General features: G+C 42.9%; 2 protein-coding genes across 5 annotated transcripts in view; one reads left to right on the top strand and one right to left on the bottom strand.

Moving 5' to 3' along the window:
- The window catches only part of HPCA (hippocalcin), an 82,906-nt gene extending 64,093 nt beyond the window's left edge, over window positions 1-18,813 (top strand). For all 3 annotated transcript variants that reach the window (XM_068268844.1, XM_068268843.1, XM_068268845.1), the window contains 2 exons: window positions 12,939-13,044; window positions 13,217-18,813. In XM_068268844.1, coding sequence (XP_068124945.1) covers window positions 12,939-13,044; window positions 13,217-13,314 — 204 coding nt within the window. In that variant the 3' untranslated portion in view covers window positions 13,315-18,813. The remainder of the gene's footprint in view (window positions 1-12,938; window positions 13,045-13,216) is intronic.
- The window catches only part of TMEM54 (transmembrane protein 54), a 42,885-nt gene continuing 32,825 nt past the window's right edge, over window positions 17,256-27,315 (bottom strand). For both annotated transcript variants that reach the window (XM_068268840.1, XM_068268841.1), the window contains exons 5-6: window positions 25,610-25,738; window positions 17,256-19,123 (exon numbers count right to left, since the gene is read on the bottom strand). In XM_068268840.1, coding sequence (XP_068124941.1) covers window positions 19,034-19,123; window positions 25,610-25,738 — 219 coding nt within the window. In that variant the 3' untranslated portion in view covers window positions 17,256-19,033. The remainder of the gene's footprint in view (window positions 19,124-25,609; window positions 25,739-27,315) is intronic.

Here is a 27,315-nt window from a genome sequence, read left to right as displayed (position 1 = left end):
TCAGTACAGTAGCATACTTTCAAATCCATGAACATCACAGTACAAAGGAACAGGAAATGTTCTGCCGAGAGACACTTCCTAATAGAAATATAAGACATCGCCTGAAAATAAGCCCTAGCACATCTTTTAGAGCAAAAAATATTATAAGACCGTGTCTTATTTTCGGGGAAAGACGGTATTTACTGCTTGACTTTATCTCCTGTTGGGGCATTGGGGCAGTTGAGAATGGCATCCAGATTAGACTGTCTTTGGTCAAAGCTTTTACTCCTTTCCATGTTTTCCTGACTCTCCTACCTGTACACTTTATACTTCTTTGCCAGTCCAGATCGATTTCTTGTATTGTTCCCCTCTTGTTTGCATTCACTATAACCAATCCCACTTCCATTGTTGGATCCACATTTTTGTCGGTTTTTCAATTTGCTATGAATTTTCACCTGTTTTAGAATCTGGCCACCATTACACTGACATTAACTTACAATTGTCTGCAATTTGGTAGTTAAAGAGAATCTGTAACGAAAAAAGTCCCCTGTGGGGTTCTTACCTCGGGAGGAGGAAGCCTCTGAATTCTAACAAAGCTTTCTCTATCCTCTTTTGTGTCATGGTGGCAGCGCTAGAAGCCCCCGAACAGTGGGTATGTAAATATTTACCTTCCCAGCTCCAGCGCAGACGCAGTAGTGGCTCTCTGATTGGGACCAGGCGGAAATGGCCAATCCCAGTTGGGTCCGCTCTACTACTCTATTTTCGCCCGATCCCGTTGGGGAGCTGCCACTGCGCCTAATCTGGAGCTAGGGAAGGTAAATATTGCAGGCGCTACAGCACGACAACTTGTCGGCTGTGGTTTTGGGGGGTAGGGAGTCCTGTGCTGCCACCGTGGAATGGAGGAGGATGGAGGAAGCCTCGTTAGGATCCAACATTCATGCAGGACTACAGATTTTACACCAACAGTAAAGGGTATCTCTTATCTCCTCATGTCACTTCAGGCCACTTTCACACTGTAAACTAAGCTGAATTACTCCTATTCCGTTTGCAGGTCAGTAAAACGTAATCCAGGATTTTATGTAGAACATGATCTCAGAAGAGATAAAAAAAAAAGTTGATAAAGTTCTTCCACATCCCAAAACTTTCAGACCCCAGCATAAAGGAATTGAGTGCCTCTGCCATATGTCTGCAACAAAAACTCTGCTTCTGTTAAAAGCACATTATTGTATAGATTGTTACACATTTTTGTACAGATTAGGGCTTGTTTACACTATGGGTCATTTTTATGCAGTGTGTAAATGCATTAGCGAAGGCAGCCCATGTTAAGTAGGCTAAATGGGCTCTATCACATCGAATTTACCTGCATTTTTAAAGAACACATTTTTCTTACACACTGTTAGAATTGTTTTCCACTGAGAAAGGTGATTTTGCTGCGATGTGATCACGTTTCTCCTATTTTCCACTACATCGATTCCGACAGGTGTAAGGTGTGATTGCAGGGTGTTTGCAATTTGTGATTGGGGAGGAGTCAAAGAAAATATTTGGTATTGGGGAACATTAGCATAGCGGTGCTATTGCTAAGTGATTTTCCTGCACTCCTATACTTTTGTGTAGGAACTCAAGCACATGAAAAATGCAGCAGGCAGGACCATTGTGATTGGGAGAAATCATGTTGCAAATGCATTAGAAACCTCCCAGCGTGGTTTATATTAGCTTAATGAGAACTTTGCATTCTGCTAACTATCAGAATCGCATCTCAATTAAAGTGCCTCCACAGATGCTTGACGTTTACCGTATTGTAGAACATGTGCAGTGCACCAACAAGTAACAAAGTGTGAATATAGCTCAACCTCTTCATTTTAAAACAGCCCTGAACTCAAAACTTCCTCTCTGCTCTAAAAGATGCGCAACAGCAATATAACCTTTAAACAAAAACATTTCCTTGTTATGTTCCATCTCTGCCATGGCTACCCCCCCCCCCCCCCCCCTCCATGACATGAGCAGTCATGTCGCCATGGAGGACATGGATGACTGGGCACTCAGATTTGACAGGCCTAAATGGGGAGCACCTTAACCGGGCGAAGGAATAAGTGCACCGCTTTTTATTACCCATACAGTTACCATATTTGCTTTTGTGCACAAGTAATATTATCTGTTTACAAATGACAAGTTCCAAAAGTACAGTTTATCTGCTCAGAAAGCTGCCATTGCATTTTATTTAAGCTGCTTTTTATTATATATTAAGATCTTTTAGTGGGCTGTTCTGAACTGGGTGCATGCTTGAAGCAGAGAGAGCTTCACATAGAGCTCCTTTTCAGTTGTTGCGTACAATGTAACAACTGAGGAATGTAAACAAAAGATACTGTTATTTCCAAAGAAGAAATGCTGAGGAAGAAAAGCCATCGGCCTTGTGGCAGGAGTCATATTGCTCTAATACTTGCAGCTTGGCGTGCATAGTAAGCGTTGCTTTGTCTGAGAAGTAGCTGCATTGTTGTTTTTTTTTTTTTTTTAACAAGTGTAAATAAGATGATAAATTGTGCCACCTTTTAGGGTTGTGCAGTATAGTGCACACGTGAGTAATAATGTAGGAGACGTAGAGTGCCAGCAAGGATAGTTGTATAGCAGAGGACTAATTGTGCAAGCCAGGGTTTGGGTAAAGTTTGGTGTACACTTGCGTTAAGTGGTAAACTGATCAGTGAAAATGGATTTGATTACCGGTTAATCAGATCTGTTTTCACTCTGTTTGCCTTCCGCTGCTTCCGTTCCCTTTCCTCACATCCGCCTGACCCCATCACCAAAGTGAGTTTTGCTGGATAGAACGGTCCGATTGCCCCCAATGCAGGGCTTTAGCTTCCATTTTCATTACGCTGGGCTCAGCGGTCCGGAAAAATTGCTGCAGAACCAAATTTGCGGTCTGTTCAGAGGATGATGCGGAACAGATCTGCTCTAACAGACCAATGTGAACAGATCCATAGGTTAGCATTAGATTCTTCGCTTCCGTTCAGATCCGTTCCACGTTTTTGTTTTTTTTATGCAAGTGTGAACCCGCCTAATGGAGGGTTGGCAATGTTGTCCCTCAAGCTCTGCCACTGAATTTAGCAATGGGCTACAAAGACAGTCTATGTATGATGATATTGTTATTGCATCAACAAACTCTGCAGAACTGTACAGTATAAGAAGGGTGTGATGCTGTTTTGCACCTGTTGAGCTGGTTGGCACAGCTGTCTCCAGTTGGTCGTGGTGGTTGGGATGCTTTGGCGCAGTTTGGAATATTTGGAGTGGTGTGGAACATTGGATTGCCTCACGGACTGTGGCAGTTTGTGGAGGGTGTGGATGGTTTTGGGCTGGACGCTTTTTGCTCGGATGTGGGTGGGGCTGTTTGTTTTTATTTGTTTGTTTATTTTTCCTACTCTGTGGTGCCTCTTGTGCAGCGTCTTGTTGTCTCCTTGTGGGCGCCTGTGTCTGTTACGGTCGGGAAGGTGCTTGCTGGTTGGAAGGAGGTGACTATAGGTTGAGATTGCTCCGGGGGGGGGGGGGGGAATGGGGGATTGGGGACAGCGCTGTATGGGTGTGTGGGTATGTAGTGCACTATTTATTCCAATACACGGCATAATCTCTATGTATCGCCTCATGTTAGCTGTTGTTGCTTTTATTTTATTTTGACTATCATTAATAAGATACGACTCTTCAAACTGTGATGCAAACTTTACCCAACATGAGGAGCACTGCTGTGAAGCCTTAAAATCGGTCGGGATATACCCTGAAGGTATGCTGAGTTTAAAAGAAAAAAAAAGGGGGGGGGGGGGTGAATTACATATTTAAACAGTACAATCGGTGACACAGTTGAAGAGATTCCTGCCCAGTCAGCTTCAATTCTAATGGTAAATATGGCTGCTGGTCTAGACACTGTTAAATGTGTTAGATGTGGCATAGGATTACTATAAATATGTTCCTAAGCACAGAAATTCATCTCTATTTCTGTTACTCAAGGTCCTGTGGGAAAAGCAGATGGTCAAGTAGTTGAAACTATTTTTTTTCACTTTGATGAAAATCCTTTTAAATTGGTTAGAATGCATCTGTCACTCCAGTATATGTTAACTTGCAGCTGCCTGTAAACTGTAGCATTGTCAGTGGTGTAGCAATAGGGGGCGCAGAGGTTGCGACCTCATCAGGGCCCTTGGGTGATAATGACTTCTATAGGTGCTTTGAATAGTAGTAATCATTAACAAACTGTTCCCCATCCCCTTCTTGCACCTCTGATACTGTGGTTATCCTTGGCAGGTTTTGGTGCGCCATATCAAATGTGATGTATAGATTGCTTGGGGGGCCCAATGTAAAACTTGCATCGGGGAACATAACTCCTTAGCTACACCACTGTGCATTCTATGGCTATACCTATTGCTGACAAACGACTGACTATTATGCCATGGACATAAAGTATGTGACTGTCACTTGCCAAATATCCATCATTTGGTCGTGTCACTCTTGTGATACACACTGCTCAGTAAGACTATCATTTTTCTGCCCTGACTGAAGGACGCCTGTACTGAGAGAAATGCAGACGCTGCCATAGCTAAACTCTGTCCTCTGAAGCAAAAAGGGATTTGTATGAGAAGAGCGGAAAACATGGAGGGAAGGCAGGATGATATACAGTGGTGTGAAAAACTATTTGCCCCCTTCCTGATTTCTTATTCTTTTGCATGTTTGTCACACTTAAATGTTTCTGCTCATCAAAAACCGTTAACTATTAGTCAAAGATAACATAATTGAACACAAAATGCAGTTTTAAATGATGGTTTTTATTATTTAGTGAGAAAAATAACTCAAAACCTACATGGCCTGTGTGAAAAAGAAATTGCCCCCTGAACCTAATAACTGGTTGGGCCACCCTTAGCAGCAATAACTGCAATCAAGCGTTTGCGATAACTTGCAACGAGTCTTTTACAGCGCTCTGGAGGAATTTTGGCCCACTCATCTTTGCAGAATTGTTGTAATTCAGCTTTATTTGAGGGTTTTCTAGCATGAACCGCCTTTTTAAGGTTATGCCACAACATCTCAATAGGATTCAGGTCAGGACTTTGACTAGGCCACTCAAGTCTTCATTTTGTTTTTCTTCAGCCATTCAGAGGTGGATTTGCTGGTGTGTTTTGGGTCATTGTCCTGCTGCAGCACCCAAGATCGCTTCAGCTTGAGTTGACAAACAGATGGCCGGACATTCTCCTTCAGGATTTTTTGGTAGACAGTAGAATTCATGGTTCCATCTATCACAGCAAGTCTTCCAGGTCCTGAAGCAGCAAAACAACCCCAGACCATCACACTACCACCACCATATTTTACTGTTGGTATGATGTTCTTTTGCTGAAATGCTGTTACTTCTACGCCAAAAAAGTTCAACTTTTGTCTCGTCGGTCCACAAGGTATTTTCCCAAAAGTCTTGCCAATCATTGAGATGTTTTTTTTTTAGCAAAATTGAGACGAGCCTTAATGTTCTTTTTGCTTAAAAGTTGTTTGCGCCTTGGATATCTGCCATGCAGACCGTTTTTGCCCAGTCTCTTTCTTATGGTGGAGTCATGAACAATTACCTTAATTGAGGCAAGTGAGGCCAGCAGTTCTTTAGATGATATCCTGGGGTCTTTTGTGGCCTCTCGGATGAGTTTTCTCTGCGCTCTTGGGGTAATTTTGGTCGGCCAGCCACTCCTGGGAAGGTTCATCACTGTTCCATGTTTTTGCCAATTGTGGATAATGGCTCTCACTGTGGTTCGCTGGAGTCCCAAAGCTTTAGAAATGGCTTTATAACCTTTACCAGACTGATAGATCTCAATTACAGTACTTTGTTCTCATTTGTTCCTGAATTTCTTTGGATCTTGGCATGATGTCCTAGCTTTTGAGGTGCTTTTGGTCTACTTCTCTGTGTCAGATAGCTCCTTTTTAAGTGATTTCTTGATTGAAACAGGTGTGGCAGTAATCAGGCCTGGGGGTGACTACAGAAATTGAACTCCGGTGTGATAAACCACAGTTAAGTTATTTTTTTAACAAGGGGGGGGGGGGGGGCAAACACCTTTTCACACCACTGTATAACACAGGTTACGCATTCAAGGTATTTTGTTTTGACCTGTTCCTTTTCTCTAACTCCCCTGATTTTTCTCAATCCTTTTCCGCTATTTCCTGTTTTGCGTTCCCTCCTTCATCTTTTTCTCCCTCCCTCCTTGCTCAAATCCCGTTTGTGCTTCAGTGGATACATGTTTTAGGGCTGTGTACAGTTTCACACTTCTAAAGCTTTGTGCCGTTTTGTATTGTGATATCTAAATTCTAAAATTGCTTAGCCTGGCTTCCATGCAGGTTCTAGTCACTGACCCAGTAGGCGTATACAAGAGCGGCTGCCATATTCAATTTGTTTGAAACAATGCTAGTTCCCTGGTTTACCTGATTATTTTGTGCCTTCAATAATTTGAAGGATGACTGAAGGGAGAGGTATATGGAGGCTGCCATATGTATTTCCTTTAAAGCAATACCAGTTGACTGGCTATCCTGCTGATACTCTTAGCTGCATGCTTGTTTCTGGTGTAATTCAGACGCTAGTCTAGCCAAATAGAACTGCAGGGCTGCCAGGAAACTAGTATTGTTTAAATGGAAATAAAAATATGGCAGCCTCCATATACATCTCACTACAGTTGTCCTTTAACCAGTTGAAGACTGCAGGCTTACACCTCTCTAGTGACCAGGCTATTTTCTACAATCCAGCACACTGCAGCTTTAACAGTGTGCTGCACGGCCATACAACTTACCGCAGCACACAAATTAATATGCCCCCCCTTTTCATGCCCATCTGATTGCTGCTGCGGGCTGTTTTTTACATTTCTCCCTCCCTCCAAGATCCAATCACAGCGTTTGCCTCTCATAGGCATCAGCCTAAGAGAGTGATGGCATTTTGTGGCACTCCAGGGGACAGCCAAATGGCAGGGCTGTCCCCAGTACAGTGCTGCGCTAGATCGCAGCGCTGTACAAATAATTTCGGCCTTTCTTCTTTTTTTTTTTTTTTTTTTTTTTTTATTGTATTTCACAGCCTGCCAGCCTTAATTGCGGCTGGTAGGTTGTTTACAGAGCTCTGCGCCATAACTCAGAGGGGATTCGTGCTCCCGGCTAATCTTTGCCCCCAGGACTTGACGCCGATCGGCGGTCCTGGGGAAGCCACCTTCCCTTCCTCTATTGGCGTTAGGCGGTCGGGAAGGGGTTAAGCCACAAGCCCTTACTGGCTATGCAGATCAGGCACCCGGACTTAAGTCTGATGTACACTGGTCGCATGCTTGCTTCAGGAGTGTGATTCAGACAATGTTGGAGTCAAAAAATCAGGATAGCCAGACAGTTGCCTTTGTCTAAAAGGTAGACCCCCCTCTGTGCCTCTCTTTCCCATCTCTCTTTGTGCCCTCTTTGTCTCTGTGTCCTTCGTGTCTCTGTGCTCCCTTTTTCTATGTCCCCTCTGGGTCTCTCTCTGTGCCCCCTCTGGGTTTCTCTTGCACCTTTTGTCTCTCTCTGTGCCCGCTCTGCCCCCCAAGCTCCAGCATACCTTCCAGCATGAGTCCAGCAATGCCCGTCTATCCACTTTGCCTCCCGCAGGCTCTAATGCATTGCATACTTCCTGTATGTCATGTGACATAAAGGAACCAGGAAGTATGCCATGCACAAGAGCCGGCAGACGGTGATAGAGGACGGACAGCGTTGGACTCGTGCGGAAGGTATGAGCAGTGTCTTCAAACTTCCCCATGCGGAAATGTCATCACAATAATCGCCACTTTGACGATTCCGAAATTGTGATCTTGGTGATCACAATTTCGGTTTAAATTCAATTTATCTTTCAGGCCTACTAAAATGAAATAAATATTGGAAGCTTCCATCTTCCTCTCCCTAGGTCATTGTAACTGCATTTGTTTTCCAGTCAACAGCCTAACATCACACCTCATATTTTTGGTATTTGTTTTTTGTTTTTGAATGGAGGAAACCGCGATGCAACCACCCTATTATTTGTACATCTTTCCCGGTAGTACCGGTTTGACAGGAGGATAGAGTAGAGTGATGACTACTAGGAGTTTTTGTTTCCGCGTTCATACGCCATCTACAGGCATATTGGTATAAAACTAATTCTGCCTGCCGTGAATGTTTTATAGGTGTCTTTATCCTCCTGTATTCCTTAGCCACGTATGCTTAAAGTTTTGGGTCCGTGTCAAGTTTCTATATATGTTAAATATTGGTACTCTTATCTGGAGGAAGAAAGGAAGCCTCTCCTCTGAATATACAGTATGGTTTTATAAACAGTCCTGTATTCACGAACCATGAACTCAGGAAAAAAACCTCTTCCTCTGAAGAAGCGTCCTGGTCATTAATCGCGAAACATTAGGGTTAGGCTATTGACATTATGACCGAAGTGTATTAAAGGGACTCCGAGCACCTCTCATGGGCATGCCTTTAAGCCAGACGACTTTCAACAAAGTCGTGCTATGACCCCTCTGAAAGAGCCTCTTGCAGTGACCATACATGTCACTTCCTCTTCCTGCTTCATTCATTGATGCACTTCTCTAACAGAGAAGACAGGGGTGACCTGGAAGTTATAACATAGCCAAGATGGCAGCCGCGATTTTTAAATTGAAATCATACGAAAACTATTTGGTATGCATCTTTAAGTACTTTGCAGTACTGGTCGGAGTCTTAACCTCCCTGGCGGTAAGCCCGAGCTGAGCTCGGGCTATGCCGCGCAGGAGGATTTCTCAGGGCCTGCTGGGGCGATTCGCCCCATTCAAAGTGCTGTGCGCGCAGCCAGCACTTTGCTAGCCGCGCGCACAGCTCGATCGCCGCCGCTCTGCGGCGATCGCCCGCACGCAGCGGCGAAAGAGGGCCCCCCGCCAGAGCCCTGCGCTGCCCGGACCAATGAGTTCCGGGCAGCGCTATGGGCTGGACCGAGTGCGCATGACGTCAGGACGTCGGCTGACGTCCATGACGTCATGCCGATCGTCGCCATGGCGACAGGAGAAGCCAAACAGGGGAACGCGTTATATACGCGCTCCCCTGTTTGCTATTGATGCCGGCGACGATCGCACTAGAGGGCCACATGCGCCCTCTAGTGGTGTTTCATGTAGCTACCACTCTGGTAGCTTTACATGAAACAAAAACAAAAAAATTAAAAAAAACTTTTTTTTGCCCATTTGCAAAAAAAAATTAACCGCCAAGGAGGTTAATGGCATACCCATGAGAGGTGCTCGGAGTCCCTTTAAAGAGGAACTACTGTCGCGAAAATCTTAAAACTTATAATGCGTACAAATAAGTACATTTCTTCCAGAGTAAAATGAGCCATACGTTACTTTTCTCCTATGTTGCTGTCACTTACAGTAGGTAGTAGAAATCTGACATTCCCGACAGGTTTTGGGCTAGTCTATCTCTTCATGGCCTTTATTCTTTATAAAAGACATTCCCTGAAAAGGATTTATATAAAGATGCTGGCCAGCCTCCCCGCGCGCAGCACACTTTTTTGACAGTTGGACAGAGCAACTGCCATTCACTATGTGCTTTTAAAAATAAAGAAAACCCTGAGAAACCCCCTATGAGAAGATGGGCTAGTCCACAATCTGTTGGTAATGTCAGATTTCTACTACCTACTGTTATGGTAGCCACTAATGATCCAATCTTTTTCATCCAATCTTACCAAATCTATGTAGTATAAGGATAAATTGAGTGAATATACTGAATGGATACTTCAGGCAGTTACCTTATATTACATAGAAATGGTAAGATTGGATGAAAAAGATTGGATCATTAGTGGCCACCCTAAGTGACAGCAACATAGGAGAAGCGTAATTTCTGGCTCATTTTACTCTGCAAGAAACATACTTCTTATTTGTATATGTTTACATGTATTTTAAATTTTAAGATTTTCGCGACTGAGGTCCTTTAAAGGACTCACGAGGCGAAATACTAAAAAAAAAAAAAAAAAATTAAATGCCTGCATGAAATTTTAATGCACGGAGGACGCCATTCGCGTCTTCCGTGCCGTTCCACCGGGTCCCCGCTGCTCAATAGCCCCCTGGGCCGGCTCCCGACCCCACAGCCCGGATTGGGCTCTCCTGCCTCCACTAAAATGCCCGCTTGAGCTGGCCACGGCTGCGCAACTCTAGTGCCTCCCCCCCCAATCCACGCTACAGGCTGTCTCCTGTAGCGTAGATCGGGGGGAGGCCCTAGAGCTGCGCAGCGGTACTCACGTCTGTGGGGACTGCGCAACCGCAGCCAGCTCAAGCGGCCATTTTAGTGGAGGCAGAAGAGCCCGACCCGGGCTGTGGGTCGGGAGCCGGCCCGGGGGGTTATTGAGCAGCGGGGACCCGGCGGATCTGCACAGAGAGTGCGGATGGCGTCCTCCGTGCATTAAAATTTCATGCAGGTATTTAACTTTTTTTGAGTATTTCGCCTCGAGTCCTTTTTTAAGGATTTTTTTTTATGCTATATTACTTGTATGACTGTTTAATGGCATTACCATTAAAAGTTATGTTTTATGCATAAGATTACTAAGTTTCTATTTATGCAAATAATGTCAAGATGATGCAGAATTGTGCAAATGTTGCTGCAAATCTATGCAGCTTGGAAATGGACCAATCAAATTCACTATAAAGACCATTTTAGATTTTCATAATTGGCATAATTTTATATCGTAGTAATTAGCATAAATCTCAATCATCTCACATTTTTTTGCAGCTTCATGACATCCCTGCTGACTATGGACTTTGATGCATGTAGCTTTGGCCAAGACATTTGATAAAGACAATTCAAACTGGCATGGCTTGTAGTTTTTTAAAAAATATACTGGCAGTCATTTGTGGCTTTGTCAAAAGGCTGGGTTGAGCTGTTGATTAAGTTGCATTTATAATTAGTAACTTTACTTCGCCTATGAAATATAATTGTTACCTGGTGATCTGTATAGTATCAAAGTATTTCAACAAGTTGTGTTAAGGCTCATACACAAGTTCAACAAAAGTGCACAACCAACCCGATGACATGACCAACTGCACCACCAAGCGTTTGCATGACTTGTATTCTACCCACCAACCAACTGAACGGCCAACTCCTTTGCATAATGCACATGCAAGTGCATTCAAAACAAGTACAAGTCTTTAAAGCGACTTGTACACAGGTGGCCAACTGCACAATATCAGCCCAACAGTTGTGTGAGTTGATCTGCTGGTTGGATCAGGTAAACAGCCTGTTATCAGTAGCTTGCCGTTTGTCACATGTACACACGCCCAACTATCATCAAACAGAACAAGTTTGGACTATAATTGGGTGGAAATGTTTCCTTTACGCAGACATACCTTTCCTGCAGTTTTCTGGATAAGCAGTGAACTACTGATACAGAGAAATAAGATTTAGTTGACATCCCGTGCGTATATACTTGTATACTGTTGCTATGGTGTCCAGACATTTACACAGAACTTTACCGCTATCAGAAAGCGTGGTAAATCTTTTGATAAAGTGGAGTTACCCTTTAATGTTTATGTGCTGTTTTCAACTCCAAACCCCCTTCTCCCCATATACAGAAGTTAAGACACCTGAAATGAGGGATATGGAGGCTACCATATTTATTTCCTTTTAAGCAATACCAGTTGCCTGGCTATCCTGCTGATCCTCTTCCTCTAATACCTTCAGCCATAGACCCTGAACAAGCATGCAGCAGATCAGGTGTTTCGGATGTTATTGTCAGATTTGATAAGATTAGCTGCATGCTTCTTTCTGGTGTTATTCAGACACTACTTCAGCCAAATAGATCACCAGGGCTGCCAGGCAAATGGTATTGTTTAAAATAAAAAAATAAATATGACAGCCTCCATATTCTTCTCACTTCAGGTTCCCTTTTAAATAAGAGTATATCTAAAAAAGAATTTAATCCAAATATTTTTTCTTCTTGATCTTCAGATTTGCAGCGCAAACCAAGGGTTAAAGTGTACCAGAGCTGAACAAAGTAAAAAGATTTATACATACCTGGGGCTTCCTCCAGCTCCATGCGCTCGTATTGCTTCCACGCCGCTGTCCTCTGCTTCCGCAGCTTCGGGAACCGGGTTCCGTCACTTACGTCAGTCAGCTCCAGAGAAGTGCGCTCCTGGAGCCGCTGAAGAGATACGTAGAAGGACGCACTTCTCCTGCGTAGACTGGAGCCGACTGACGTAAGTGATTGGTCCCAGTTCCCGAAGCTGCGGGCAGCGGAGGACGGCAGCGTGGGAGCAATCCGAGCACATGGGGCTGGAGGAAGCCCCAGGTATGTATAAATCTTTTTACTTTGTTCAGCTCGGAGTCCCTTTAATGTGACCATACACCTACAGATTTTATGAAAATTGGTGCCGCAGCATGTCCGTCCAATCGATTTATTCAATTAATTTCGAACCAAAACCAGTCGATCGGACACGTTGGAAAATCTGTGGTTGTGTTGCTAGACCGATTCGTGATGGATTTCATTCTGAAATTGGTCTGTGGTGTATGGGAAAGCAATAGATCTCCCTCTTTGATAGAGAGAAATCGGTCTCCTGGTCGGTCTGTCCATACATTGTCTGTCTGATGTATGGAAACCTTTCTTTTATCTTCTATAAAATATGGTCACCTCTCCTCCGTGTCTCTGTCTCTCTCGTTCTCGTGTTGTGTGTCTGTGTGTGTGTATTTTTATCTGCTAGTGTTTTCTTGCTCCTCTTCTCTAAGAGGACTGCTAAGACTGCAGTCAGCAGAAACACAAACCTGTTGGGCCCTAGAAATGAAAGGAAACCTCAAAATGAAATGGTGAACTGGATAAATTGATTGCGTTTGCATGTGAAAGACCAGTTGTATGTAGAGCTGGAAGACCTTAGTGTTGATGTGTAACTGTCTGTACGCACAGCTGATGGAAGCGCACACCACTCATCCTATTCCTGACTGTGTTTTTGTGCATTTCTATTTCACAGGCAATTTATAAAATGGTTTCTTCAGTAATGAAGATGCCAGAGGATGAGTCCACGCCAGAGAAACGCACAGAGAAAATCTTCCGACAGATGGACACAAATAATGATGGTAAGATGCGAACATGCTTGAGTAATTTATTCTATCCTCTGACTTAATGAGCCTTGATTTGTTCCACTTATTAATGAATGCCTTGTACTTTTTACATAGCATCGTGTTTTTAAATAGAGTGTATCAGCTGTAGTTTCTTATGAGCTATCTTTTTCTGTGTTTACAACTCCAGGTAAATTGTCTTTGGAGGAGTTCATTAAAGGTGCCAAAAGTGACCCATCTATTGTGCGGCTACTGCAGTGTGACCCCAGTACGGCCTCACAGTTCTGAACCTGGTCGCAGCTTGAGAAACTTCCATTTCTTCCAGTGGCCGTGCCTCACCTCTGCACAACGGCATGTCCCAGAATCCTTTTGGGCATTAGATGGACTTGAATGCACTGCCAACCAATCAGCCCACTTCCTACTCCCTATCTATTTATTACTTTAAAACTTGTATTATATTTATTATATGGAGTAACCATGGGTTGCATGGAGAATTTGGGCACAAGGGGGGGTGGGCATGCTACAGGGTCTAATGGGACCAGGTACACATTGTAATGGTCACGGGTGCTGTTAAGGGGAAGTGGCCACCAGCTGTTTTGCTCTGGTATGTGTATATTGCATGACAGTGTGTCACGGTGGTCCTTACTGAAGTGAGTGGAACTGGTTGCACTGAAGCAGGAAGTAACTATGCACGTTATATTTAATATATAAATATATATATTTATTAGAGGGGTTAAGAAAGTTGGTTATTAGATGACATTCTATAGATTTGCACTTTCCTCTGTTCCTTTCCTCCTGCATCTCAATAGCTGGAGTTCACCTGGCCTAGTGTGGAGATTAGTCTTTCTGTTCTGGGTGGGAAATCTGCTGCATATAGTTAGACATCGCGTTTCTTAGGACTGACTCAGCTCTAACTACTCAGTTAATCAAAATCTATATATTTACAGTGTAAAATGACACATTCTGTACATAAATCTCCATGTATATGAAACCTATATATTATCTTTGCAGGAAGAGATTCTAATGACTACCTACACACAATGATAGTATCTTGAACTGGTCATAATGGCTTTCCCATATTTTCAGGGTTTTTTTTTTGTAATGTTGTTAAGACCCAGCTGGCTAAGTTGTGTCAAGGGGAAAGCTTTCCTGTTGCTATTGTTTTCCCCTTAGTGAAGAGGTAACAGGGTGTCTGCACTTGCTAGTAGCTGCAGGAAGAGTATGCTATGATAGGATGCTAAGGTTACAGAAGCAGAGAGACCATACTACTTCTCATAGCTTCCCTGGTAAGCTGCACAATTTGGTATACAGTAGATAAATGGTGTAATAAACACGCTTGTTTTTTCTCATAGCTTCCGCTAGATGATGGTTGGCTTCCAGTACGCTCAGGGCCATGTCTCATGGTCAGAGTGCTGCTGTGACACGTCATGGCAACATGTCTGTACAGGCAGTGATGTAACTGGCAATAGACTGTCGCTCCTAAGAAATCCGCTAACCTTCAATGGCTTGTTGAGTTGGGGCTCTTTCACACTTCCATTGTGTTTTGTGTCCTAATTTATACATGCATTTCCTTCCATAGTGTATGTTTATGTTTTTGCCCGCTATCAATCGCATTAAAAAGTTTGTTTCCCAAAAAATATGCAGCATGGCACAATTTTTTCACATGGAGCTGCTTTGCAGTGAAATCATAAGTTTGACTTATGGAAAAGCAAATGCAGTGCATTTTTTAAAGTGGCATATGCTTAAAAAAACTCACAGTATAGAGAGACCAGTCTGTACAAAAATGCCAAGTTACAGCAGCACAGCTGATTATGCGACATAACTGTGAGAAAGGTGGCATTGTGAATGTCCACAGAGGGGTGTTAGAAGACCCCTATAGCTGGCCACTTATGGGCTTTTACAAGAATTACAAATATCGCCACAAAATAAAACTTGAGCTTTTTTTTTTTTTCACAAGTAGGTGACTAAAGCTACCTTCATAGGGGGTGTTGCACTCCCTGAAAGCATGGAATGGCAGTGTCACACCGCACATGTTGTTCTCTGCATGTTGGGTTGCATACAGTGAAGCATGCAGTGAATGAAATGTATGCTTCACTGTTAATGAGCTTTTTGCAGTAATGCATTGCATGCAGTGTACTGGGATGGTGCACACCGTTAAACTGCACCCACCATACTATGAACGTTGCCTGGGTGGTGCATTGCAGTGCAGAAAGTGAAGTTACAACGCGCCCATTGTGCCACACCACAACACCACTGTGAACGTAAGTCTTAATGGAAGCTAATCTCTAAATGTATCCTATTGGTTAAACCTGCACCATTTGTAATGAACAGTACAGAGAACTGTCTGCCTTTATTTAATATTTCCATTAAACAGCATTTAAAGGGAAATTTCATTTTTATCTTTATGCTCAGGAAAACTCAGTGCTTTCAGTTAAAGGGCCTCTGTTGCAAAAATTTGAAAATGTAAAAAATACATGTAAACATAAACAAATAAGAAGTATGTTTCTTCCAGAGTAAAATGAACCATAAATTATGTTTCTCCTATGTTGTCACTTACAGCAAGTAGTAGAAATCTGACATTACTGACAGATTTTTGGATTAGCCCATCTTCTCATGAGGGGTTCTCAGGGTCTATCTTTATTTTTAAAACCACTTAGTTAATGGCAGTTGCTCCATCTAACTGCCAAAAAGGTGTGCAGCGAGCAGGGAAGCTCAGCATCACTGTATAAATCATTTTCAGGGAATGTCTTTATAAAGAATAAAGGCCATGCTGAGAATCCCTCATGAAAAGGTGGACTAACCCAAAATCTGTCGGTAATGTCAGATTTCTACTACTTGCTGTACTCTTTACTACTTACTGTAAGTGACAGCAACATAGGAGAAAAGTAATTTATGGCTCTTTTTACTCTGGAAGAAATGTACTTCTTATTTGTATATGTTCATAAATGTTAAGATTTTCGCAACAGGTCCTCTTTTAAGCTCTGTATAGTGCAAGGGTTAATGACAAATATTTCAGTTTGAATATTTTTTTTTTCTGTTCATATAAAACACACTTGCCACAGTATTTGTACAAGTAACTTATAAATTTGTGTTGGCCAGTTGTGAGTAAGAGAGCCAGTTGCACCTGCAAACAGATGGGAGTTCCTGATCTTAAGGAAGGTGCCAATTAACGGTACAATTTTTTTTTACCAAATGTGATGTTTCAATGCAATTTTAATGATTGAATTGTATAGAAAATTTGTATTTATGAAGGCAATTGATAAGGAACGATTCTTTTGTTGATTGCCAAGTAGGATAAAATCAATCCAAACGGTTGATTTTATGATCAAATTTGAAGAAAGAATCATTCAGTAAAAGTAAACTATGGATAATTACCTTCCGATTATTTCCGATCCTAAAAATCGAATCGAAACATCGCATTTAGTGAAAAAATTGTACTGTTAATGGGCACCTTTTAGAGCAACAGTACCCCAAACAAGGTACTATAGCCATGACTGCATATAAGAGAATCTGCCAGTTTTAGAACTTCTTAGCTGTCTGCATAATGAAATGGAAAGCTGATTTGTAATAGCATTCATTTGAAAAGAAAACTTTGCACCAATCTATATTTATAGCAGTCTTATAATGGAAGTGGAATTTCCCTTAAAGTCCTGACACTATGGACCTGATTTACTAAAATTATCCGGGGATGGAGAACACTGGAGAATCTACGTGTTCAGGTCAGCCTGGATTTATTGATGCTACTCTGTTTACACTCCCCATACCCGGGTCATAGCAGACCATAGCAGTAATGACTAAAAGATTAGTGAAGCTGCTGTTTCTGAATACAGTGGAGGCATACACATGCAGTGACGGCTCTTCTAATAAATCGGCAGGTGTGCATGCTAGCACAGTTGCACTACCCTATCCAGGATTGCTGACTGTTACCATGACAATGGCATAACACACATGGGTTCTCCAATGTCCCACAGCCCTGTTTCAATAAATCAGGCCTTATGTACTGCATATGTGATGATGATGATGATTATAAATTGATGGCCTATAAATTATATTTTGGTATAAAATGTTTACTCACAAAACAATAGACAATATTGCATTCCAAAAGATAATGTGCTGAAAAACTGCAATGTTGTACAGATGACAAAATAGCACTGGTACTTTTTTTTCATCTTAAAACTTAAAAAAAAAAAAAAAAAAAAAAAAAAAAAGTTACGCATTGACCGTTGCTGTATTCTTGAGCCATGTAAAGAATCAACACTTTGAATACCGTAATACATTCTGAACTCTTGTAAAACAATGTGAAAGTAAGACCTATGTCTGCTGCAACTTACTGACAGTATACATAGTGCTATAAGAAACACTGCAGGATTATTCATTTACTGCATAGGTTGCAAGGATGTGATCTGCTCCATTGGTTGTGTTAACTCCTTTTACTATATACAGAATACAGTGCTACTACCTGAGTCATGTTTCAGGGACTAAGGGTTTGATTCATCACGGTGGGAACATATTAGAGCTGGTTTATCAAAGCACATACAAAGAAAAAGGAGTAAATGTGGCGTAGTTGTTGAAAACCGCCAATCAGAATTCTTGTTTAATTTACAAGCTGACACCTGAGTGGTCTCCCTGGGCAACTGATCCACTTTTGCTCATTTTTCTGTGCACCTGTGTTGATAAAGCTTCCCCACAAAGCAGTCTGTTGGCATGACTTATGTCCATTTCCTCAGTGGCAGTGTGCACTGTACATAGCAGACTTCCACATTAACCTCGTGGATAAGCAGTAATAGTGTGTACACACTTGAAAGATTAATGAAAGATCTTAGACCAATTTTACCCCCTCTTCCATGTAGTATGAGAGCCATACTCTACAGTCTATTCTATTGAGTTGAACTCCCCATCAGATAAAAATCTTTGCAAGATGCTGCACACAAAGATGCTGTACACATGCAACAGATCATTATCTGCAAAAGATCTGTTCCTGCAAAAGATCCGTTCCTGCAAAATGCATTCATAGTCTATATCTGCAGATCTCATACACACCTTGTTGAACAGACAATCATCTGCAGATCAGATCCACCACGATGGCTTTTCAGATCTGCAGATAATTGTCTCATCTGCAGATGATTGTCTGTTAAACAAGGTGTGTATGAGATCTGCAGATATCATACACTATGAATGCATTTTGCAGAAACTACGGTAATCTCTTGCATGTGTACAGCATCTTTTTGTCCTCATCAGATAAAAATCTTTGCAAGATGCTGGAGTTCAGCTCAGTAGAATGGACTGTGTAGAGTATGGCTCTCATACTACATGAAAGGTGGTAAAATTAGTGTAAGATCTTTCATTTATCTTTCAAGTGTGTACACACCATATGGCCTCATACCTATGGGCATGAATGTAAACATGCATCCAGCACTGGCCTGTGCTCGCAGATCTGGCAGGGGCTGCCCACTAGGGGAGCTTTGTAAACCACTGGATATGGAACCTCAGGTGTGGCTTGAAATTTTTCAGTGCTCTTCAAAGCTACTTCTTGAAGACGGAGTGGCTTGCCTTGGTACAGGCCAGAATATGCGGTGTAATAAAAATCCTTGCAAAGCCCATGTATACAGGCCCTTAATGGTATATCTTCAGGTTAAACATCTGACCATGTATGTAAGCAACAGTACGTTTGTGTTGTAAAGCATTTCAAGCATTCAATTAATTATCCTTTTTTGACACTGGAAATTCCCCAGAACAGGGAGGTGACCATTGGATTTTCTATAAGAAATAAAGTCTTGTATCCATGTCTGAAGGTGTGTGGTGAAAGTTATTTTATGTGTTCCATAATTTGTTGGTTATACTGCATCTGTAGAGCTGCTCCTACAGTCCTGCATATTCTGTAAACCATTGCCATTGTTCTACCCTATGTACAGCGCATGCATTGCCATAGATGAGTTGCTGCACATGTAGGCCTGAGTCGTGCTTCATGTTTCCCCATTCAGTAGGCTCTGTGTATACAGGGAGCATATTACAGCCAATCACTGTGGCCTGATGCACTGTTCAGCTCCTCCTGCTCAGAGATCCTGCATTCTTCTTCCACAGGAATGTGAATCCTCACCTAGGCAGAAATGACACAAATAGAATAAAGACAAATGATTACAATACCTCTTTAACTGCAGCATTGTACAATGTAGGGTGTATGCATTACAGGAATGCGGGCTGCAAATTTCCTTGTAATGGCAAAGCTAGACACCAGTCTGTTGGATGATTTCAGCTGCCTGCATTATGAATGAATAGATCAGCCCAGTTAAAGATCCCTATAGTGATTAGCAAGCAAAGCACAATACAGTATAATCTTGTTATAGTAAACTCAAAGGGACCAGGAAAAGTAGTTTACTATATCAGAAGTTTATTTCAGAAATTGGCTTAGAAATAGCCCAGCATTGCCCTGATACATTCTCTGCTGCAAAAAACCAACGCCCCCCCATTAGAAGTACAGTACAAGCACTTGTACATTTGGTGCACTACATGGTTACGTATACCTTAGGGCTGCATAGCCAGGCTGGACAAATTGTAGGTACAGTATCCAGGGCTTCTTAAAAATTGCAGTCACTGAATAGAGGCAGCCACTCGCTTCCTGTGAGTAGCTCCGATACCTTCGCGGGCATGACTTGCAGCAAGTCTGCAAAACTTTTTGCTCACACTTGAGCTAGTCATGCAGCCTATCTTCAAAATGCAGGCAATCATGATAAGCCACTCACATCTGTATTGCGAATGGCTCCGATACCTCTGTGGGCGGGATTTGGCACTCTCCACTCGCCTTAAATTTGCAGTGAGTAAGCCCACTCTGATCTACACTATAATACAATGATAATACCATGATAACATTTGTAAAGCGATTTTCTCCCTTAGGACTCAAAGCGCATACAAGTGAAAGTAGCCTATTCTGCGCTCTGCAAGCTACCAGGAGTGTTATCGCTAACAAGGGAAGAGATACCTGGGAGTATATGCAATTCTGTGGGAGGACTGTGACAATACTGTTATTGGGGATTGCAAAGTGGAAGTGGTAATGCTCCATCTGCTTTTGTTTACATTCACATTATTCCTCATTTTCTCCAGGCTGCTTATTTGTTCAGTACTGTATATCCGGCGCTGAGGCCATTCTTCTTGTCTTACAAATGTTATCAGACTCTCTTGCAACCAGCGTCAATCCAAAAAAACAGCTATGACCTCAAAGAACCGCACCAAATCCATACACAAATAATGTTGCAAAAAGTCCATCCTTTATTAATACATCAACAAACAATTAAAAACACAATTAAAACCGGGTGGGGAAGAGCATGTAAACCCAAATTGTCGGAGAACCGGGAGGAATATAAAGTGCAATAAGTGCTAATGACACACCACTAAGGGTGTGAAATAGGGGATGTGAACCCAGGGGGGTCGGGGGGGGGGGGGGGGGGGGGAAGGGGAAGGGGGTACAAGGTGCACTGTGCAATGTGCAGAAATTATATATGACCATAAGATTGCAAACAATGAGGATGACAGTTACATGACCTCAATAACAGTAAAAAATAGTCTAGTATAAAACAATAGTGAAAAACAGGTCCTGACACAGGAGTGAATGAAGAATTGTAAGGGAAAAACAAGTGAAAAGGCAGTGCTATGGATTAGCAAGTAAAGTGCAGGTTGCAATGAAAGTGGTCAAAAACAGAAGCCACCAGTGTAGTCAGAGTCCTACCAGTAAAAAGTAGCTCCACGGGTCCCCCACCGCTGCTAGCAGCGGTGGGGGACCCGTGGAGCTACTTTTTACTGGTAGGACTCTGACTACACTGGTGGCTTCTGTTTTTGACCACTTTCATTGCAACCTGCACTTTACTTGCTAATCCATAGCACTGCCTTTTCACTTGTTTTTCCCTTACAATTCTTCATTCACTCCTGTGTCAGGACCTGTTTTTCACTATTGTTTTAAACTAGACTATTTTTTACTGTTATTGAGGTCATGTAACTGTCATCCTCATTGTTTGCAATCTTATGGTCATATATAATTTCTGCACATTGCACAGTGCACCTTGTACCCCCTTCCCCTTCTCCTTCCCCCCCCCCCCCCCCCCCGACCCCCCTGGGTTCACATCCCCTATTTCACACCCTTAGTGGTGTGTCATTAGCACTTATTGCACTTTATATTCCTCCCGGTTCTCCGACAATTTGGGTTTACATGCTCTTCCCCACCCGGTTTTAATTGTGTTTTTAATTGTTTGTTGATGTATTAATAAAGGATGGACTTTTTGCAACATTATTTGTGTATGGATTTGGTGCGGTTCTTTGAGGTCATAGCTGTTTTTTTGGATTGACATTGCATCTGATTGACCTTTCTGCACATTTCTATGCACTGTACATTTATTTAATATTTAATGTTTGCTTATGGATGGTGCTCCACATGTTATGTTTTGTTTGGTTCTCTTGCAACCAGCCTGAAGAGAGCAGCAAACCATGGGTTTCACAATGACATGACGCATGCACTGCCCACTGTCTACTATATCTAGAGTCAGCGTCATGTAGGGGCCAAAGAACAAGTTTACTATACCCGAGTTTATAACAAGATAACTATAGCTTTTCACCAGTGCCCTTGCCTCTCCCATCACCTTTTAAAGCAGGTGATGAATTCTGTTTTGTCCCCTCCCTTACATATTTCATATACTGTACCATAGCTCCCAACTGTCCCTTTTTCAGAGGGACAGTCCTTTTGGGAGCCCTGTCCCTCTGTTGCCCTCATTTGTCCCTCTTTCAGCACTTTGTCCCTCTTTCTATGTAAATATATATATTTCTATACTAAAAATGTGTTTGACTTTTTTCCCAACCTTAATAAGGCCCAGTTCACATTAGCGTTCCAGGTCCGGCTTCCCTGGACCCGGAACGCTCCGTACACAGCGGATGGTGAATGGATACATTGTTATGTATCCATTCACACTCGTGCGCCGTCCGGATCCGATCCGGGAACGCAGCTCCGGGACGGTCTGGCTTTTTTTCCAACATGCGCTATTTTTCAGTTCGTCCCACTGCGGACCCGGGCCGGATCCTGACCCGAACATGCGGCCCATGCTGTGCAATGAGAAACGGATGTTTCTCATCACACTGGCAATAGGACCGGATGCTTCCAGCACTGGTCCTATGCCACTTGGGGGGCCCGGACTACACGCCGGTATCCCCCATGCTTGCTGTGCCTTTCTGGCACTGCAAAGTATCTAGTTCCGGCTACTTTATTGTAGCCGGAACTGATGCATTCCGGATCCTCAACTTGTGCCGCCTTGTGGCCACCGCAGAGGCCCGTACGGTCTCTTTGCGGCCCCCGGACACTTGCGGACTTGAACCGCAAGTGTGAATGGGGCCTTAAATTGATATATTACTAATTTTAAAATGTTACTATGAAGGAAAATAAACCAGGATACAAAGGACCAATGTGGTTTGAATTATAAAACATATATTTCTTATGAAATCTTTATCGTATGAGTGACTAGAGGCGTGGTGAGGGGTGTGGCAGGGGCGTGGCTTAAGTGTCCCTTTTTTCTCATCTCAAAAAGTTGGGAGGTTCAGTCGTTCGCCCGCTAAATCGGGCGTGTGTACAGACTGCTCAAACTCGCTCTTATCACGCGAACGACAGTCTGTACACACACCCGATTTAGCGGGCGAACGACTGAACGACTGGATGTTCAAACGACCCGTCGTTCGCAAAAAACGGACGTGTGTATGGGCCTTTAGGCTAGTCTCTCAGCTGCGTACTTCCTGGTTACTGTCCCAGTTGCTAAGTAATTCTGAGCTGAAAGTTTGTGTGGTACCCCTTTGGTTGTCCTAGTCTTCTGTAAATCTCCTTCGAGTTGGCCATACATCAGGCGACTTGGCGGCCGATCGGCCATCCAATTTGGTTATTATAATTGAATTGGATGAAAATCTGTGCCGTCAAGTGCATGCCCAACCAGCAAAGCAACCAATTTTAGGATGGAAATTGGTGGCATGGTCGATCGCACATGCTGCAAGATATCGGGTTGAAGTTGGTCGGATGTGCAGCGGTACGGTGGCCGATTTTGGAACGAACAACGAAACCCCCGCCGCTGCCCCAATGTATAAATCTGCCCCCCCCCTCCATGTGTGCATTTATATATTACCTGCCTGATGTCAGCCTCCACGCGTTTTCCGTCCATCTCGCTGGGTTCCTCATACATGATAGCGACGCATAGCGTCTGACGTCAAGACGCCATGTGCCACTAGCGTGTATGCAGCTGTTACCAGGCAAGATGGACTGTCACTGTCTGGAGGCTGCTACAGGACAGGTAATGTATAAATGCACACATGGAGGGGGGGCAGATTTATACATTGGGGGGGAAGCGGCGGTACAGACCCAGCGGGCTCAGCCGATTTCATGAAGAGTTCTTGCTGAAATCGGACAGGAATTGGCCTGCAGTATATGGGCAGCTTCGACAAGAGACACATTTATCTCTGATCAGATTTGATTAGAGAGATTGCGCAAAAGGTGGATCAGCGCATCACCAGGCTGCCTCCGCATGGCCTCCAATCAGAGGTGCGCTGAGCTCCCCCCAGAAACTGCAAACGCACCTTGAACCCAAACACCTTTTGTGCAATTTATTATAAAGTGCCAACATATTCCGTGGCGCTGTACAAAGTAAGAAACAAACATGGGGTACATAATACAGACAATGGTGTACACTAATATACAAGATACATAATTAGTGACAAAATACAAAAAATGATACAGCATACAGAGTACAAAATACAGAAGTGGTAATGACATTGATAAAAGTAACATGATGAATAAAATGTATAATGATTTCCAAGACACAAAAGGGGGAGAGAGCCCTGCCCTTGCGAGCTTACAATCTAAAGGGAATGGGGGGAAACAAGAGGAGGGGTAGTATACGATAAAATATATAAAGGCAGTGTGTTTTAGGATACCTAGTAGGAGTGCAATTTTCAATTTTACTTTGTTGGCCGCACCCAGGCTATGCATATGCATAGGTTAGGATTTAGTTAGTGTTAGGTCCCCTCCCATCAAGGATGGCTTCTCCACAGTGGGAGGGACGAGTACTTAACAAGTTGCATGCAAGCTGTTACAGGAAACCAACATCCTTCAGTGGTAGAGAGGTCATGTGTATGCTCGGTGTGTATTTTATCCCACAAGTGGGGCTTGCACTCTTTTGCAGGTATGCACTTATCTGTTTTTAAGTAGCACTGTTCATTTCCTTGCCATGTACTAATTTGATTAGAGATAAATGTGTCTCTTTGTCGAATCTGCCCATAATTGTAAGGTCTGTAGGCACCATTAGTGACAACTATTTACTCATAAGCATGTTTCTGATGCTTAATATCTACTTTGGGATGCAAAATGGGTTAAAATAAGACAAAATGCTGAATACACATAAAATTACTATAGCTACAGTAAAGAGTGAATAGCTACTGAAAATTCATGGTCACTCCCTGTATACACTAAATCTGCCCATGAGAATCCCCTTCCTTTTGTACAAAGAAAGGTATAATAAGAAATCACTGTATGTTAATGATTTCATAAGATGGTGCTATGACTATGCACATCAGGCTAAAATGTTGTGGATTCTCCCTGTTCTGTACATAGTGCCAGAAAAATGTCAGTTTCTATGCATGATAAATACAGACAGCAGAAATCAGCTATTGGAATGAAGCAAGAGTGGATACATAAGAATGTCTGCATTATGCAGATGATGCATACTTTATAATTATGACAGGAAGTGAAGTTTCACATCACATACATAGACATTTGTCACCTGATTGGACCATGTGTGCACAGCTTTGCCTGATGGTGATCCTGTATCTGTACAAGTCTTAGCTGAGTTTTGGGACTGTCCACGCTGAGCAGAATTTTTTTTTTTTTTTTAGTCAGATCACTATTCTATTCTGTCACAGCAAGGGCATTCTATTTGTCCATCTTTGCCTAGCCATAGGAGTAAGCATGATGCCTTTCTGAGCCAAGTGGGCATGTCTGTATGGGTATGGTGGCAATGTGTCTAGTATATCTGACAGCCATCTTATACCGTTATGCATTAACTTTAGGAATATCTCTACAGTTAGATATTGTAGCTGTGAAGTGGAGAAGTATTGGATCTAATCTGAAAAAATTCAGTGAAGCGAACAATAGTACACATTGGTTTATAGAAGGAAGGGCTTGTATCAGAGCCAACATGGCAAGTTCTGATGAATCAAACGCCCCGGCCTTATTTTGTACTTGAGGGTAAAGTTAATCATAATACATCAGTTTTCCATTTTAATACGTTCAATGCAATTTCATAGAAAGAAATGAATGATTGCAGAAATGGGTCTGCTCCATACGTAAGCTGATTAGTGGCCTATTAGATTTAAGAATGCTTTCTGGGGCCAATTATCACTGCTAACATACTCCTTTATTGCCTAATAAAATATTAATCACAGTGCACAGTTCCACTCTAATAAACTGACAATTACATACACTTGGAAAGTGTGCATCTCTGTCATGAAATCCATTGTTGTAAAAGGCAAAGTTATCAAACCATCAACCATAAATGAGATAATGTAAACTTACTTTCCTTCTCTTCTTATGACACAATCTAACATCCATCAGCCGAAGTACAGTCACATAACAGCGTCCGCTGAAAATGACTTCTGTCGCATCCAATAAAATGGAAATTACCCAGAGGCACAGGGTTGTGCTCTGTAAAATGAAAAAGAGAGGTCATCCAACATAGTCAGCACTTCCTTGCGTCATGGTGTAATGGAGGGACAGATATCCATCCATCCTGTAACTTTAAAAACAGAATTCCAAAGAAAACACTAAAGGTGACCATACATCTATTGATGATGGGCAGATTCAACCAAGACACAAATCTCTCTCTAATCGAATCTGATCAAAGAGAGGGATATGTCGGCTGCCCATACACCGCAGACCGATTCCTGATCAATTCAAGCATGAAATTAATTAGAAATCGGCCTTGCAACGCTGCATCCGAACGCCTCGCAGACCTGACTATGTCCACCCTGTTGTGTAATGTCCCCCCGGTGCCCAGTGCAAGCTATACATTACCTATCCGCGGCCTCCACTCACTCCGGGCTCCTTCCGTTGTCCATGCATGCACCCCAAGTGGTTGCCTAGTAATGGTGTGTGTGACGTCAGACATCACACACGCGCCCACGTTACTAAGCAAACACGTGGCGTGTGTGTATGGACAACGGAAGGAGCCCATGCAAGCGGAGTCTGTGGACAGGTCTAGCTTGCACTGGGCATCGGGGGGGACAGCGCCGGGGGCTTTGTCATGTTTGTTGCTTGTCCCGATATCGCTCACCTTTACTGCCGCACACCCAATCGAGCAAGTTGGCCTTACATCTTGCAGTATGTCAAATCAATTAATGCGACCAATGTCAGCCCGAAATTGATTGCATTGTCGATCAGGCATGCACTTAGCGGCACCAATTTTCATCACTGTTTAGGTGTTTGTCTGGAGTTCTGCTTAACAGCATAATTAATGCACAAAACTCCACAGCAACCAACAGTTTCACAACAGCATACTGTAATACAGTTTGTAAGATCATGTACTTTATCTGCTCTTGCTGTACAATACCTCCATACTTGTAATGCATATACAGATTTATAGAGTTCCCCTCTAGGGTATCTGAAGCTGGTACTGGATGAAGTGAAATACAGAGTGGTCAGCCATGCATGTATTGGGCAGTTGAGCTGTGCTTAGGTTTCTCTGTCTTTATTGTTAGTAACATGCAGGTTAGCCTGGCCTCATGTGTAAACTTACGTCTATAGACAGGAGAGCTGAATGCATGAGCGTACACATCTGGCGATTAGGCATGGATTTACCAAAGGTATAGTGTTTGTTAACTCTAAAATAGAGGCTGGTTGTTTCCACAACTATTCATTATCTCAACCAGCTGCTGTTGGATTCAGCTGTGGGTACTTTGGTTGGATGGGACACTGAACATTGAAACTACCTCAGGGCAGGAGACACAGATCATAGAGCAATCCTGCAATCCCTGTCTTTAACAATGTGCCACTTTGTGATTTTGGCATTTACATTGGGTGTCTCAAACATTGCCTGCCAAGTTGAACGGGGTAGATTCCCATTAATACTTGCGATACTGAAGAGAGTCCTAACCTACTGGGCCCACCAACAGAACAGCAGCCCTACAGTGGCGTAGCAATAGGGGTTGCAAAGGTCTCGATTGCACCGGGGCCCTTGGGCCAGAGGGATCCTGTAGGGCTCTACCTCAACCGCTGTATTAGCT

Source organism: Hyperolius riggenbachi, chromosome 2 (assembly GCF_040937935.1).
Source record: "Hyperolius riggenbachi isolate aHypRig1 chromosome 2, aHypRig1.pri, whole genome shotgun sequence".
NCBI classification, from domain to species: Eukaryota; Metazoa; Chordata; class Amphibia; order Anura; family Hyperoliidae; genus Hyperolius; species Hyperolius riggenbachi.
This window is presented reverse-complemented; position numbering and strand designations above follow the sequence as displayed.